This window comes from Doryrhamphus excisus, chromosome 11 (assembly GCF_030265055.1).
Source record: "Doryrhamphus excisus isolate RoL2022-K1 chromosome 11, RoL_Dexc_1.0, whole genome shotgun sequence".
Classification (NCBI taxonomy): domain Eukaryota; kingdom Metazoa; phylum Chordata; class Actinopteri; order Syngnathiformes; family Syngnathidae; genus Doryrhamphus; species Doryrhamphus excisus.
Window position 1 is genome coordinate 8,625,200 of NC_080476.1, and position 15,540 is coordinate 8,640,739.

At 40.2% G+C, this 15,540-nt stretch overlaps 3 protein-coding genes across 6 annotated transcripts; 2 read left to right on the forward strand and 1 right to left on the reverse strand.

The window, feature by feature from the left end:
* Positions 1-180: 180 nt before the first annotated feature.
* bicdl2 (BICD family like cargo adaptor 2) lies at positions 181-7,460 on the forward strand. Of its 2 annotated transcripts, XM_058086284.1 has the most exons (10): positions 181-289; positions 1,308-1,701; positions 2,369-2,584; positions 2,776-2,892; positions 4,821-4,967; positions 5,105-5,251; positions 5,464-5,538; positions 6,010-6,092; positions 6,161-6,275; positions 7,077-7,460. In XM_058086284.1, exons 2-10 carry the CDS (start codon positions 1,459-1,461, stop codon positions 7,245-7,247), a joined length of 1,314 nt encoding a protein of 437 aa, XP_057942267.1. In that variant the 5' UTR covers positions 181-289; positions 1,308-1,458; the 3' UTR covers positions 7,248-7,460. The 2 variants fall into 2 exon arrangements, with proteins under 2 accessions (XP_057942267.1, XP_057942268.1); XM_058086285.1 differs by lacking the exon at positions 5,105-5,251.
* Positions 7,461-7,746: 286 nt separating this feature from the next.
* si:dkey-71l1.1 (uncharacterized protein LOC569883 homolog) lies at positions 7,747-12,201 on the reverse strand. 2 transcript variants are annotated; one of them, XM_058086287.1, is made up of 10 exons: positions 12,067-12,201; positions 11,455-11,654; positions 11,201-11,268; positions 10,907-10,999; positions 10,727-10,828; positions 10,534-10,639; positions 10,258-10,380; positions 10,096-10,172; positions 9,286-9,388; positions 7,747-9,205 (listed from the first exon to the last, which is right to left on the reverse strand). In XM_058086287.1, the coding sequence occupies exons 2-10, from the start codon at positions 11,636-11,638 to the stop codon at positions 9,063-9,065; spliced, it is 999 nt and encodes a 332-aa protein (XP_057942270.1). In that variant the 5' UTR covers positions 11,639-11,654; positions 12,067-12,201; the 3' UTR covers positions 7,747-9,062. The 2 variants fall into 2 exon arrangements, with proteins under 2 accessions (XP_057942270.1, XP_057942271.1); XM_058086288.1 differs by having other exon boundaries at positions 11,977-12,089.
* Positions 12,202-12,380: 179 nt separating this feature from the next.
* On the forward strand, positions 12,381-15,459 carry fdxacb1 (ferredoxin-fold anticodon binding domain containing 1). Of its 2 annotated transcripts, XM_058086277.1 has the most exons (6): positions 12,381-12,441; positions 12,600-12,815; positions 12,898-13,054; positions 13,174-13,377; positions 13,488-13,646; positions 14,082-15,459. In XM_058086277.1, the coding sequence occupies exons 2-6, from the start codon at positions 12,635-12,637 to the stop codon at positions 15,226-15,228; spliced, it is 1,848 nt and encodes a 615-aa protein (XP_057942260.1). In that variant the 5' UTR covers positions 12,381-12,441; positions 12,600-12,634; the 3' UTR covers positions 15,229-15,459. The 2 variants fall into 2 exon arrangements, with proteins under 2 accessions (XP_057942260.1, XP_057942259.1); XM_058086276.1 differs by having other exon boundaries at positions 12,406-12,815.
* Positions 15,460-15,540: the final 81 nt, after the last annotated feature.

Sequence of the window (15,540 nt, forward strand, 5' to 3'; positions counted from 1 at the left end):
CCACTGTGCTCACACTAGATTGAGCATTCAGTCCTCTGAGGCATCCCTGTTTTTTTTTTAAATTATTTCCCTTTTCAGCCACTAGGTGTCCTCTTGCCACTCACACTTTTATCTCCCTTTCTTCCTTCCCTCTCTGTAGTCCAAGAGGTGGAGCTTCCATGTGTATTTACATTCTGTATGGTTCCACTGCCAAGGGAACCAGCTGAACCTCTCCTGCGCAAACACACACACACACACACACTCACCAAACAGGAAGACTATTACACTTTAGCGTGAGTTGGACTTTCAGGTAAGACTGACTCTCTGTTCTATTGCTAATTTGCTCACATCTATCACAATTTCAGAATATTTAAAATTTACTTTAACATGACAATATTGTAGCAATATTCAGAAGACAATATACCATTCATGTTGAATTCATTATTAGTTATAATGTATCCAACTATTCACTACAATATTCCTTTGAGTCCTGTAATATAGACCTATGGATTGGAATTCTGTACTTATCTTTACTTTTTATTATTATTGTTACTCATTTACTTATTTATCGCTGAATACACTATCGATAGAGTACATGAGCTTCACTATTACACATTCTTTATTATCCCCCCGCCTGCCACAAGAAAAGGGGGCAACACAGGAACAGAACAAACTATCAGTAACTGCTGAGATGTTAAGAAGATTATTAAATAAGCTCTGCTTCTTCTTACTCTTTTAAGACACACAAACTTGTGTAACCAAGTGTAACACGTGTCAACATGTGATGTACTTTAGGGTAACTTTGTTAAGCACATCTTCTGGAATAAAATAAACGACTACCATCACCAAATATAATGGCAGAATTTGTAGGTGTGTGTTAACTTCATAGGACAACTACTGTATTTCTAAATGTCTTTTCTAATCATCAGCCACAACACAGGCCACAAATTGTGCAAGTGCACCTAATGTTATGTCCGATGATTATCTGTTTAATTCATAAAAAGTAGTTAGAAACACCTTACTGTATTTTGTTATCCTTAATAGAACAATACAGATACTGAAGGAACTTTTGTTGACTTTTTGTGACGTGTTTAGAGGACAATAAACGTGGAATTCAGGGGTAGGGGGGCAGAGACAAAACATTGGTAATAGTGAAGCTGGAATTTCGGTCAGGACATAACAAAAGCACCAAAAGCAGTCAGACAAAGGAGGAGATTAGATTACGAGAAAACAGCTAATGGGATACCCTCATAATCTTGTCTGTCCTGTATTTACAGTTGGTTCATTATCTACTGTGTGTGTGTGTGTGTGTGTGCTTGCCCACACAGGAAGGATTGAATGATACCAGCATCAGCACCACAGGGAAGGACATGGATTAATTGGATTACACACCATTCAAAGCCTTTCAGGAAATAAATGAGAGTTATTCCTTGGACCTGTGACGATGTCCTCCGACTGACTCCTGACTCCTGACTGACCATGTTCACCCCCAAGAACAGTCTTCCTTCCCCCAGTTTGGAGGATTCCTTTTTCCCTCTCTCGTCATCCTCTTCCATCTCTCTCTCCTTCGCACTCCCCACATCCAAGTTGGCTAACGGCGGCATCGATACTGGAGGAGACATAGAGACAGACCTGATTCTGGCAGCAGAGCTGGGACAGGCACTGCTGGAGAAGAATGAGGAACTGGCCGCCGCTCTGGCAGAGAAAGACAGGGAGGTGGAGGTAAGATTTATGTCTATTTTACTGTACTGTATAGTTATACAGTTCTTTGTTGGAAATGTTAATACAGCTCTTGCATGGAATCTCTTGAAATTGTGTATCCGTACCTTACGCAGCCGTTGAGTGTACATTATTAGTACACAAGGAGTTCAAATCATTAGAAGGCAATTATAATTTCCATCCTCCCTCTTAAAAACAACCCATTGACACGTTGCATAATCACCAAGCCTAAAGTAGTATCACATATAAAAGTAACTACTCACTAAAAGTCAATATAAGAAAGTCATTAAATGCATCATTTAATTTAATAAGTTATTTTAATGTCTTTGGTATTTAAGTATTACTAACAAGATTTCTCCTCACTGAAACAACAAATCACAAATTTATTTATTTTTTTTTTTTTGATTTTTAACTGAATTTTATTAATGGGTAAGTATAAAAACATTTAAATGGTAAAAATGTTGTGCTTTCATCATTAATTCCAAATAACTTTAAAATGTACAATTATTACTTGAATGTAAAAACTTCTTTTTGCACAAAATAATATATTTACTATAGTGGCAAATACATGAATGCATGATTTTCATTTGATTCAATTTTGCTTTGTTATTTATTATATTGCTTAAAAATATTTTTAGATATTACAATAACACTACGGTCCATGTTTCAGACGTTACAGCAGCAGAAGCATGTTCTGCAAAGAAGGATGGAGATGAACGAACTAGCATCCGGACAGAAGGAGGCCGAACTGAACGGAGATTTGGCCGCCTTACGGGCCGAGCTCGAGCGTCATCAGTGTCTCGGTCGAGATCGGAGAAGAGATGAGAGCGAACAGCTGACCCAGTTAGCCAATCACAACCAGCGCCTGGTGGAGCAACTATCAGAGGTTGGTTTACATAATCACCCATCTGGCAGGTTTTCGATCCTTGAGTCTCGGTGAGAATGTTTCGATGATGCAGTCACACTGCTAAACATAGCACCGGGACATTCAGAAGCAGAAGCAATGCAGGCAAACAGGTTCGGGGAGTCTCTATTTCTTTTGAAGATTCAACTTTTCCCTCTCCCACTCATCTATAGGCTGTGACGCTGGAACATAACTTGAGGACTGAGATTCGTACCCTGAGAGACGAGATGGACGAGTCCTCTTTCAGCCGGAATATCAGCTCCACACAATTAGAAAACACACAAGCAGAGGTACTTTGACATCTTCTGAAGGGACAACACAACAGAAAGTAAACTTGTATACGTGGTCTATGTACAGCATTAGCGAATTACTATCCAATGAAAATGTCAACACACAGCCATTATTATCTAAATAGCTGCCACTAAACATGAGTAGCAAGATAATGTCTTGCGTCATAGTCTGGGGCTGCATGAGTGCTGCCAGCAATCAGGAACTGTGTTTCATTTGACAAAAACATTAATTCCAACATTCATTCATTTTCTACCGCTTATCCTCATGAGGGTTGTGGGGCTGTTGGAGCCTATCTCAGCTGTCTTCAGGCAAGAGGCGGGGTACACCCTGGACTGGTCGCCAGCCAATCACAGGGCACATATAGACAAACAACCATTCACACTCACATTCATTCCTATGGACAATTTGGAGTCGCCAATTAACCTAGTATGTTTTTGGAATGTGGGAGGAAACCGGAGTACCCAGAGAAAACCCACGCAGGCATGAGGAGAACATGCAAACTCCACACAGAGGTGGCCGAGGGTGGAACTGAATTCGGGTCCCCTCACTGTGAGGCCTGCGCGCTAACCACTTGCAGCCTAATTCCAACAAATGCTGTGAAATTGTGAAGCAGAGCATGATCCCATCCCTAGGTGGACATTTTCCAACATTATAAGGAGCCCAAACACCTCTAACATGACAAGTACCTTGCTGAGGGAGCTAAAGGTGTGTAACATTCACCATCTCCATCAGTGATGTCATCATAGAGGAATAGAAGAGGATTCCATTAACAATCTGTGCAGCTCTGGTGAATGTCATGCCCACGAGAATTAAGCCAGTGCGAGATAACAATGATCACACTAAATATGCACACTTTGGACACCTTGGCTATAATGGCTGTATGTTGACTCATTTTCAGTGGCAAGTGAAGCTATACCGCTATACAAGCTGTACACTGACTACTCTAAAGTATAACCAGGTTTCATTTCTATAGTATTGTTCCTTGAGACGTTATACTGAAATGGTTGCTGAAATGCCTGGTTCCTATCACTCAACTCATTTTAAATGGGGCTTATTATGCCGTTCCTCTTCCTCTGTTTTAACACTGAGTTCTACTGATGTCAACGCAACATGGACATCCTTATATGGGCATGCCCAGGGACAATCTGTGTGTGCATACAGCATCGCACACACAGTGTACATACAGCGAGCAAAGGGAATGTGACCAATCAGGGCCGGCGTGGAGTAAATTACACAGACATTTGTGCGGGAGGCAGGGAACCCAGGTAAACACTGCAGGAAGAGGTGCAGAGTCTGGAGGATCTAGATCTGGAGGAGCTTTCCATGCGGGTTATCGTGTGTAGTTGTTATATAGGAGTCCAGAACTCAATACAAATGCCTGAAAATTAGTATCACATTATGTCCCCTTTAATGGTATTATTTTGTATATACAGCACTGTTTCCAAATAAAGCTGTTAATATGTGAAAAGTGAACTTTCGATGGGAATTCATGGGAATCAATGGGCATTTATGGTAATTTACTGGAATAAAGTCAAACTTTGCAAAGCTACAGCTAGTTTATAGCAGTTTAAAACCAGATTCCTGAATGGAGTTAACTGTAGTAATATTTTGTGAACACATTAATACATTACTCAAGTAGTATTGATGAATAAACCAGAAAGTAATAATAACAACACATTTTCAATCATTACAATGGAAAGTTCCTACGTTTGACCATCTCACAAACTGCAGCTATACTTCTCTTATATAAAGTTTCCATAAATTTCATGGAAATAATTTTCTGCCCTTGCAACCAAACTATGACCATAACCTCCTAATGTAATAGTATTTGTACCAATGGCAGTCCAGTCGCTATATTGATTACCTCTCAGTCGGAAGTGTTCCTCCATTCAGTTGTTTTCACTCTTGACCTCGTCTTTCCATACAGAACCGCATTTTGAAGGAGCGTCTGACACACATGGAAGCCCAGCTGAAGGCCTCCCAAGAGGACAGCGACAGGCTGCGCTCCGAGCGAGATGTCCTGAGGGACAGAGTGTCAGATCTGCAGGTCCAGCTGAAGGAGAAAGAGGCGGAGGTTAGCATCTGGGTGGCCATGGGTGGTCTCTCAACTGCTTACTAACAACAATCCACTAACACACCAAGCCAGTGATTGCTGTGATAGGTCTTTGAGTGTCTCTGTGTCACTTTGTGTGTGTGTGTGTGTTTGTGTAGATAGAGCAGGAGCAAGGGGTGGTGTTTGAGTTGCGTACCATGAATCGCTCTCTGCAGCAAAATGCCCTAAGCCTGGGAGAAGATAGCATCCTGGACATTACACACACACAACCTTTGTCACTGCTTAGTGAAATTCAGCAATCCCAGGTACAAACTATCCACCCATACACAGAGTGCCAACTGCTGGACACAACTAATGAATGTGCTTGTGTGTACTAACCACTAATGACCTTGCACTGACACCCTGCTCTTGCTGATTTTAAGCTAACCCGTAAATAAATTCACTTCTAATAATATTTGTTGCAGCTCATGTAATATGAAGTCATACTCTACTGTAACCGCAACTTCCCTCTAACCAGGCCAAAGATGCACTCCTGGCACACTCTGTGGTGCTGCAAGCAAGAGATGATGAGATAACAGCCCTGAAAGAAGAGGTCTGTTGGAACTGTGTACATTACAACCGCCTTATGAATACAAACACGACACAATTTGTACACACAGGTCCGCTTGTGCATCTAAACTCCACCCATCCACCTGCAATACAGCATATCCTGTGTTGTGTTAAAGCGCCAGGCACTACACTACCAATGGCCTGTCGACAAACAACAAATTCCAATTCCAATTATTTGTGTATGGTTTTAGAGTTTGAGATATGAATTTTAAATTAATTTTTATTCATAATATTTATCTATCAAGCAACAAATACCAGGTTTGAGGTTTCAGTTTCAGCCCAATGTTTTTGCAGTATGCACATCATTGCAAATGTAGTACAGTACTGGTTCTTTGTCAAAGTTTATGCAGGGAAACATCGACTGGTTCAGATAAGATTGTTATCAGCAGCTCTACTTCAATGTGTGTCACAGACAACTCAAATGTTCCATGACTTTTATCTTCACATTTGTCAGTTGAAACACCAACAAGAAGAGTTGGATTTACTGACGAAGGAAATGGAGCCGTTTCGCAGCAATCCCGGACAGCCGAGTTACAGGTGATGCTTTGCCACGTTTTTCCTTAAGAATCACAGTGAATTAAATTAATCATCACATGAATTCACAGTTCCTTAGAGAATGAGCTGACCACAGTGAGACAGGAGAAAGACTTACTGAACCATCAGCTTCTCAACACCATCCAACATAAGGTGGCGCTGTCTCAAGAGCTGGATGCTTGGCAGGTACGCTGAAATAAACTCTGACATTTACTCACATTACAAGAGGTATATTAGAACTTCTGTTTTTACAAACATATAGAAAGGGAGCAACAGCCACAATGCATCCTACCAGGCATCCCATGGATGTTGTCATGCATTACTCTCTGTGATCCAAATTGTTTAATATATTAATATATAAAATAAATATTGAATTTCACTGAGACTGCTGCCTAATTTTTTATAATAGCAATTTTCATACATGCCAGAATGTTACGATGATAATTCCCTGTCATAAATAGGACCTTAATCCCAAAACAAACATTTCCACTGCATTTCAGCCCTGCCACAAATGTTAGTGATTCTCTGGTTAACAATAGAAGAAAGTCTTGACGAGGACAAAGGCTTAAAATGACTCTCATCCTCATTGAGTAAGAGACTGCAAATTTTAAAAGGGGGGTGGTGTTTGAAATGTTTGTTTTTCCTCTGTTAACCATGGTTACCTGCCATCATCATTGTTTAGCACAAAAAGGGCTAAGCAAGGGAAAAGCAACTTCTCCCAAACATCCAAGAAGAGTTTGGTGAAGAAAAATTCCTTTTCCATAGGCAAAAGTGGCTTGGGGAACATAATAACATCTGAAAAAAGGATCTAAAACACAGAAGCAGCAAACTTTGTGAAAACCAATACTTGTATCACTCCATAAACTTTAAGCCATGACTGTAAATGCACAAATTGAATACCTCTCCTCCACTGCTGTGTCTCATTACACTGTGTACCTAATGAAGTGACCACATTTTTCCCCACTATCTGTACAATTTGTGTGCTAGGAGGACATGCGCTTAGTGATCAATCAGCAGGTGCTGCAAAAGGAGGAGGACCGAATAAAACAAATGCAGCGGGAGCAAATGAGCACAGGAGGACTCCAAAGAAGCAAGTCTTTAAAATTGAAAGGCGAAGCAGGAAAAGGATTCTTCTCCTCTCTTTTCAGAGACAAATAACACAGAACGGTTGCCATTGTACAGTGACAAAATATCAGTAACGACAAAATGTTTATATATATTTGTATTTATGAATGTACAGTACAGAAATATGTTCCGTTATTATGGCTTTATATTAAAAATGTTTAACTGGATCTTGTGGACAACTTTGTTTAACCTGTTTCTAAATCTTATTACAAACCTTGTTTTATGTTTTGCCTCGGTTTTCAGACAATATTGCACTTACAAACGAGTCCGTTCGCCCTGTCCAGTATCATTCCTTTAAAATGTTTCATGTTCATGTTGAAAGCCGAGATTCCACTGTATTTTAAACATATTTCAACACTTTGAATTGAATTTAAGTGGACATTTCCACAAACCACTTCCAACAATCAGGACTGTTGTCAGACATTCCCGCATAAACTGTATCAGATGTATCAACAGTTTACATAGATAATGCTCAATGGTGTAGAACTATACGGCACCATTATGAAAGCTGTTTAAAAAAAGAATCAGTTACTGTAATAGAAATAACATAGTTTATTAAAGTATTTCCAAATATGCAGTTAATCCCTTCAATGCCGCTCTGTTAAATAACATATAAATAAGCAAATAACACATAATCCGAGCGTGCAGTAGTGCAGGTTGCATCATACTGTATGATACAGTATTGCCACTTACCGTAATTGCTCCAATTAACGCCTCTGGTCTATCTACCACAGAGTTGCCTGTTGTGTGGTCTACTAACGAAAAAAAAAATTGCTGGGGTGTTTAATTACCACCGCGTCAATAAACAATGTAATTGAATGCATTTGAAGTCATCATTTAGCAGCTTTATCTCGCTCTGTGTGCACTTTAAAATGTCGTTTGCGCTTCTCATCTGTTGGTATGAAACTCATTCATCTTACACTTGAATTCATCAATGGTAATAATGCTGGCTGAGCAGTTTGCCCCTTACCACTATTACAACATTGGTTTTGTTACTGCTGTTGTATACTTGTGAATAAATGGCGATATGGTCAAAGAGCGCTATCTAAGAAAGCCATCCAAGTCATTATTAACATTTTAAAAAGTCATGTTATACAATTATACAATTATCAGTTGCTTCAAATGAACGCCCTTTGTGTTTTAGGTAAATAAACACACCGGCTATAATTAGAGCATTTACGGTATGTTTCATATAGTTCAATACTTGGTCCTCTCATTGGTCTATAACAGCACCTTTTGTATACTTTTACACGGTAGCATTGTTGACACACACACACAGCAATATTTTGGGTCCTCTGGGGACACAACCTTTTTTTTCAAACTGGAGTGTTTATGCGAAAATCCCACACATTGTCCTTCCTGTTCACTCATGTTAGCACAAAAGCCAACAGTACTGTACTAACCCAGTGGGACAAGAGGATATCGTCTCCCAAAAGCAAGTTTGTCAAGTTAAAATTATATTAACATTGTGTTGTAATACGCTGAAAATTAGCAAACATTCCAGTAATGGGCAAAAACATAACAATAGCATTGTTGTTGCATGATAGTCTCTATTTACATTACAGTCTCTTGTAACAAAATTCTTAGTAAATGTGTCCCTTAGTAAGTTCAACTAATTATTCCCATTAAATTGGACGGCAACCAAAAAAAAACCCAATAATAAAATAACGCTCCTCCTTTTTTTAGAGGTAGATTGCAAGACAAGAATTCAGGAATTGTTCTCGGACTCAAGACGCAAACGATCTGACAATCTGGTACTCAGCTCCCAAGAGTCCCAGGATGAAGACCTGGAAGCAGGTATCTTGGTGTTTTTTTCCCTGACAAGTCAACCACTAGGGAAAAAGTGGACTATTGTCCCACACTGACACCAAGACCTACTTGCAGCTTGTCACCACGGTGGTTTACAAATGCACCCATGATCAGAGTGGCAGGGAGCGGGCTCAGGCGCTTCTCCAGTACGCCTCCTATGATGCACCGACTGTTAATCATACCTGCAGGCATACAACAGGCATTTTAAGTTATGTTTATGAGAATTAAAAAATAGAATACATTTTTTTTTTATCTAGCATACCTCGAAAAACCATGTTGGCCTCTGGGAGTTCCATCTGATAGCCAAATGAGGTTGTGGTCTCCTGAGTCCTGGTACTAGCTTCAAACTCCACCCCTACTTGGATCTGTTGAGAATATGTAAGCAAAAATTCTTCATTAATTCAAATACTTCCATTATATTATTGATCTGCAGATAAGAGGATTTTCCCTAACAGCTATTTTTTTAAATATGCAATTAACATGCGCATGTACTGTTTGGCCCTACTGTCACGTGCCTATTTGTGATTAATCAAGAGTTAACTGTGGATAAAATGCATTAATCACGATTAAAAAAAACTTAAGCCATATCATGAAATACACAAATTGTCAAGCACATTTGTGTATTGGTAACAGAGTGGCTAACTCTTCATGGCTAACGGGATGTTAGATGTCAGCCATTGCACACACTGCAACTAAATCTTTAACAAACTAATGCCTGTGCTTGTGATTAAGGAAGATGTAGTCACCCATGCAAGTCCAACTGCATATGTAACGGCGCACTTATTTTGAAGGACGGTCACAGAAGTGTGTTCCGTGTGTATGGAGGATGTGTATTTACGGCTAAGACGAGCTATTTTCAAAAATGAACATGCTTCTCGTATATGTTCACTAAGAACTTCCAATTGTTTCTTACAATTCAAGCTGTAAAACACAACGTGGTGAATATATATATATATATATATATATATATATATATATATATATATATCCGAACATATTTGGGTCAGTCTGGTAATGTAGGTACTAGATATGAGTAAGTCAGTCAGATAATGTAGGTACTAGATATAAGTACATGTTTGTTGGCTCTGTGATAGTAGCTAGCATGGGCTCCTCCTTTCCCAGCATTCAGTGTTGCCACCCACGTTGGGCCTGAAAACAAAACGGGGTGAACAAGTACTGTGAGTTCCACCAAACATTTAAAAAAATACATTCAATTAAATGAAAGAATCCCCACTTGAATACTGTCCTGCCAGTGTAAGGATTCCACCCTCTTCTGCTCTGCCTCTGTGGTAGACAAGCTCCCCTCCTAACACCAGATTAGATGACACACTCTGAAGGAAGTGAGCCACAAGGATAACTGTCCCAAAAAACACATCCACAAACAAAATACATTTAATGACTCATTGTTATCTCAAGACAAAATTATGTACACCTGCACAAAATACTAAGCCTACGATTGTGCATGTGTATGTAATAAAATGTCTGGTGAATGGCACTGCTATTTTCTCACCTGATTCTCTAAGAACATCTGGGTTAGCCACCGTGACAGCAGCAGTGAAGTCACTCCCTCTGTATTCGGTTTCAAACTGCCACGTTACAAACTGTGACTGCTGGGTCTAAAGTAAATTAGACTGTTTAGTTACTTGTGGGAAATCACTTCATGTTCTGTGACAGGAGAAAAATAAAAATGGAAAGATTTTTACCTGGAACACGGATCTGGCTCGCACACGCTCAGTGAGATGCAGCAGAGCATGAGCATTCAGACTGCCTGAGGAATCCATCTCGCCAATTAATGCAGGTGCATCCTACAGGCAGAAGAAGATAGACAATGTTAAACAAAGCAAAGCACAGAAATGACAACACAATGGTGACTTGTACCAGACCTTGTCCTTGCTGTAGTCGTCAGATTGCAGATGTTCCACATGGAATCGATAATATGAAGGACTGACGGCACTGAGGTGGAGAGTATGACTGACCTACAAACATAGGCATGTATGACAGTTAAGATAAGGCTACAGTATATATAAACACATTGTATCATGCAGTCCAAGATCAGCATTAAGTACACAATCTACAGTACTGACCTGAATGCAAAATTTTAATTTTTGGTATTAAGGTATATTAGGTGTACCTAATGTTGTGGCTGCATCACAGTAAATATGAAAGGCAAGCATCACCTTGAAAAAGCTGCTAAGAGTTTTGTTGACAATCATCTTGACTCCCTCAATCTGTTGAGGAAATACATCTGGAGGCATAGAAGGGAAAACTGGTCATAAAGGATATTTTGAACATACAAATATGCTTTATAATTCACTGACTATTCTGCAAAAAAAATATCAACAACGATTTTCTTGCTTATAATTCACATTCAGATCACATTTTTTTTCGAAATTATTATGATCATTATTGCTCAATTTTGTACAAGAAATACCTTTGCAACTCCTGTGTAGGGAGTGAAAGCTGCCTGGGTTAGGTAGCCGTCCATCTCTCCTCTCCCAGCGTGGCGGGCTGTACCAATGAGCCGGATGTGCATCCCAGCGAGAAGGAGGGTGGTCCGTGGAAAATGGCCAGTTCTGGTGGCCCGGACCGGAAGACAAAGCCAGAACACTGCCCATGGGGCTGAAAAACTTCCTATGGAAAACACAGGATATATTTTATTTATATTTGGATTTTCCAAACACAACCTCTCATATACAAATTAAGACACGGCAGGGTGATGTAATGATCTCCGTTACAAGACCAAAATAGATAAGATAGGATAACGGTATAAAGGAAAGAATTAAGGTCCTAACTTCATTGTGCAGACATCTTTCTGCTTAATGTGTAGGACGAGCAACATGACAACAAAATGCCCGTTCATTTAAGCATTCAGATTTAAGAATACTGTCTATGTAAACATATTATATGAACATATTTGTAGCAATTACAGGGATGACGAGTGTAACATCAGTACCGTTAGCTTGCACGACCTTAGCATCATCAAAGGCGCCGTCTAAGTATTATTTCTGTTCTGCTGTCCTACCTCAATTTGCTAAATAAATACCTTATATTCCTGGGATAATTTGGTTGCCATACATTGGGAAGTCTGTCAGCTGAATTAATATGACGAGCTGCTGCTAAAAAAAATGGAAAGAGGTTGGTCCTTTAGCTGTTGTGTGTCACTCAATAATGTGTCCTGTTAGAAACATAGCCACGTGAAAACTTGTTTCTGAAATACAGTATTTACGGGTAAGCATAAATTAAAGTGATGTTATTGAATATATTTCAATGTTTAAAATTAGGGTTTAATAAGGTACGTATATCTATATATTTATAAATGTTATTTATTTTTTTAGAAGTGCAGAAAAAACATTTACTGTTTCGATTCCTGTCCGGACTCCTACAACTGAAACACGGCATACCAACACAGGCGCTGTAGGTGAGATTATTCCCCGTAAATCACGAAAAAGGTCAAGTGGATTTTAATCTCACAAGACAGACAAAAACGAATTACTCATACTAAAATATGGCGATAGAACATATGTGAATTAATTCTGTATATGTACTAATACTTGCCCTTGTTCTGTTGCTTTCGAGGACGAAGGGAGATTACTTAAAAAAACAACAACCTGATGATGTCTCGTTCAATGTCAGTATTGCTGGTGGGAGAAGGGAACTTCTCCTTTTCCGCTGCTTTGTGTAGCTTGCAAGCTCCATCGCAGATGAGCGTCACGGCCACTTGTCTGCAGTCCCAAGAGGAGGCACTGCGGCAGGAGGGAGCATCTAATAACATTCAGACCATCAAGGACTCCGGTGAGGGTTGGCGTCAATGATCATTTCGATTATTTGTGTGTTTTTCCCTGCACATTCTGCACCTTTTTCGTGTGTCTTGCAGGTGGAAGGGTGCTGTTCGAGGTGGACAGCACAAAGCTTGAGGAAAGTGTGCCCTTGCAGGGTCATGTATTTGACCGTGTGGTATTTAACTTCCCACACTGCGGGAGGAAGAGTGGTGTTAAAAAGAACCGTCAACTTCTTAAAGACTTCTTCCTCAGGTATAATTAACAGGGATTTACGAGTCCAATATTGTTATGATATTTACGTTATCCAAAGTAAAATGTACAATCAACACAGAATCAGAAATCAAATTTCTGTTGTGTCACTATCGTTCCAGTTGCATTCAAGTCCTGACTGAAGACGGGGAGGTCCATATTTCCCTGTGTAACGGACAAGGCGGGACGCTGGCTGACCAGCCAAAGCGAGAGTGGCACAACAGCTGGCAGGTGGTCGCCATGGCAGCAGAGGCGCAACTCATCCTTAGTGACGTCCGCCCTTTCCAGAGTGAGAAATACCACAGCTACAAGTGCACCGGATACAGGTAAGATGTTAAGGTGAGTGTTAAAACAGCCTTGATGACAGTTTATTAAATATGTGTTTGGATGTTTTTTTTAATTAGTGGTAGTTAATATTGAATTCCATTTTGTACAGGAGCCAGGATAAAGGCTTTCATTTGGAGAACGCGTTGATCCATGTATTCACTCGCAGCATTCCCTTCAGCTGCCCTCAAGTGTGTAAAGTGGAGGAAGTGGTTGAAGGACAGAAGGTCCAGTACAGCATACCAGCAGAGCTCAGTGATTTCATGTCCAGGTATCGTAACCTTCTGTTAGCAAGATTGTGGATTATGTATTATCTATGGATTATGGATTATTATTCATTTATAAACTGAAAAACATTTGTGGTTTTATGTTTTACTTTGTATATGAAGTACAGTACATGCATGCTATATTTCTCTGGGAAGAGTTCTGTTATAATCCTCCATTTTGGACAATTGGACAGAAAATACATTTACAATACAGTTCAATTGAGAGGTATTCATATTAGTTTCATGTTATAATTTTTGGGGGTTGTTGGCCTCCCCTGACCGCACGTCACTGGTCCACTCATGAACTAAAGCAAGTTTTAAAGTTTATGAGTATATGTTGTCAAGTAGATGTTGATCTGAATTAGGATTGTTTAACCTTGGCCTTCACTACAGACACTTCCCTTCTAGTTGGTTACTCTGTTGTTCTGCTCCTTCCTCAGGGAGTTCCTTTCATCAGATTCTGGCCATCCTGTCAAACTGGTGCAAGACTTTCTACTCGAAACACTACAGGAAAAGTGGGAGGTCTCCATGGCGAAACAGACTCCTGCTTTCCTCCTCACGGTTAAACAGCTGCATACATGCTGCCCTGATATTAAAAATACACTCTGCTACTGGATTCATGCCTGTCAGAAAGAGCTGGACTGTGAGGCTTGTAGCTCCACAGATCAAGAAGAGGGTAAAGCGTGTTCTGACATCAGGAAGAACTGTGCTAGCTCAGAGCGAATGGACAAGGTGAGGACTTGTAAGGTATTAGATGGGAGAAAGTCCATGTGCTCACCTGACCCTGAGGGGGAGAATACTGGTTATGTGCTGCGTCCGTCACTGCGCCCCCATATGGAGGAGCTTCTATTTTATGGAGAGACAGAAGTGGAAGATGAACAGAGATTGAATGGTGTGAAAAGCTCGCTGTTTGGCATCAGTGGTTTGGTGTTCCACAATGTTCCCATCAACCATTGGGCTCAGCCTGTCTTTCACGAGCTCCTCCTAAGTGGTGTTTTCCTTAAAAAATACGAGCCAGCAAAGATTCTTGAGGAAACTTTGGAGACGCTGCTAGCTCCCTATGGTATCTCCATGGTTAGCAAAGAGGAAGGCGTGCATCTGATGGCCCAGCCAATGGGACTGATTGGTAAAGTACTCACAAGTGGCACAAGTAGCCAACTTAGCTTGACTGTGTCTTTGAATTTGGACCTCCTCGCTGTGCTCATGTTCACACTCCCAGACTGGCGGCTACTTTGGACACGTGACCCGCGTTTCTCAAAACAGTTTGAGCTCCGCCCATCGCCTGGAACGCCTTTCACCCCTTTCTCCCTTTTCCCTGAGCTCTTCAGTTTTGATATCAGTTTCTGGACTGGCACGACGTGGGACGAGAAGAAGTTCCATGCATTGGTCCGAGAGGTCACCTGTGGGACAGTAGAACATGTTAAACTCATTGACAGATTCTCACATCCGGACCTGTGCCAGACCAGTTACTGCTACAGACTCATCTATCACTCGCACACACACGCACTGTCTCATACTCAAGCCCTCCAGTTTCACAAACGCTTGGAGTCATTCCTTTCCTCATGCTTGGAAGTCACAATCAGGTAGCTGCTAAATATTTATTATTGGAATTGTAAATTACATCATAAAACTAGTCAAATGCTGTGAAACTGTGTTTACAATATGTTTAATTCAGGCTGAATATTTCAAATGGGACTTGTTATACCAGTGAATTATTTAATCTCATTAGAAGTACTGTAATTGCAATATGCAAAGGATATGCTATAATCTATAGCCAAAATTACAAAGATAAGCAACTGTATTCAGTATACTGTTCAATATATGCAAGACTCCTGTAGTATATCATATGTATTTACAAATAAACAATTGTATTTATTTTGAATATTTGATAGCTTGTCT

What these genes read in the sequence shown, in the direction of transcription:
- bicdl2 (XM_058086284.1), top strand. Translation starts at nt 1,459, where the DNA reads ATGTTCACCCCCAAGAACAGTCTTCCTTCCCCCAGTTTGGAGGATTCC. An exon ending in AGAAAGACAGGGAGGTGGAG is followed by an intron (nt 1,702 to 2,368) that starts GTAAGATTTATG and finishes TCCATGTTTCAG; the next exon opens with ACGTTACAGCAGCAGAAGCA. An exon ending in GTGAAATTCAGCAATCCCAG is followed by an intron (nt 5,252 to 5,463) that starts GTACAAACTATC and finishes CCCTCTAACCAG; the next exon opens with GCCAAAGATGCACTCCTGGC.
- si:dkey-71l1.1 (XM_058086287.1), bottom strand. Translation starts at nt 11,638, where the DNA reads ATGGGCAGTGTTCTGGCTTTGTCTTCCGGTCCGGGCCACCAGAACTGG. An exon ending in CTCTTAGCAGCTTTTTCAAG is followed by an intron (nt 11,000 to 11,200) that starts GTGATGCTTGCC and finishes CTATGTTTGTAG; the next exon opens with GTCAGTCATACTCTCCACCT. An exon ending in ACGACTACAGCAAGGACAAG is followed by an intron (nt 10,829 to 10,906) that starts GTCTGGTACAAG and finishes TTCTGCCTGTAG; the next exon opens with GATGCACCTGCATTAATTGG.
- fdxacb1 (XM_058086277.1), top strand. Translation starts at nt 12,635, where the DNA reads ATGATGTCTCGTTCAATGTCAGTATTGCTGGTGGGAGAAGGGAACTTC. An exon ending in CTTAAAGACTTCTTCCTCAG is followed by an intron (nt 13,055 to 13,173) that starts GTATAATTAACA and finishes CTATCGTTCCAG; the next exon opens with TTGCATTCAAGTCCTGACTG. An exon ending in CTCAGTGATTTCATGTCCAG is followed by an intron (nt 13,647 to 14,081) that starts GTATCGTAACCT and finishes CTCCTTCCTCAG; the next exon opens with GGAGTTCCTTTCATCAGATT.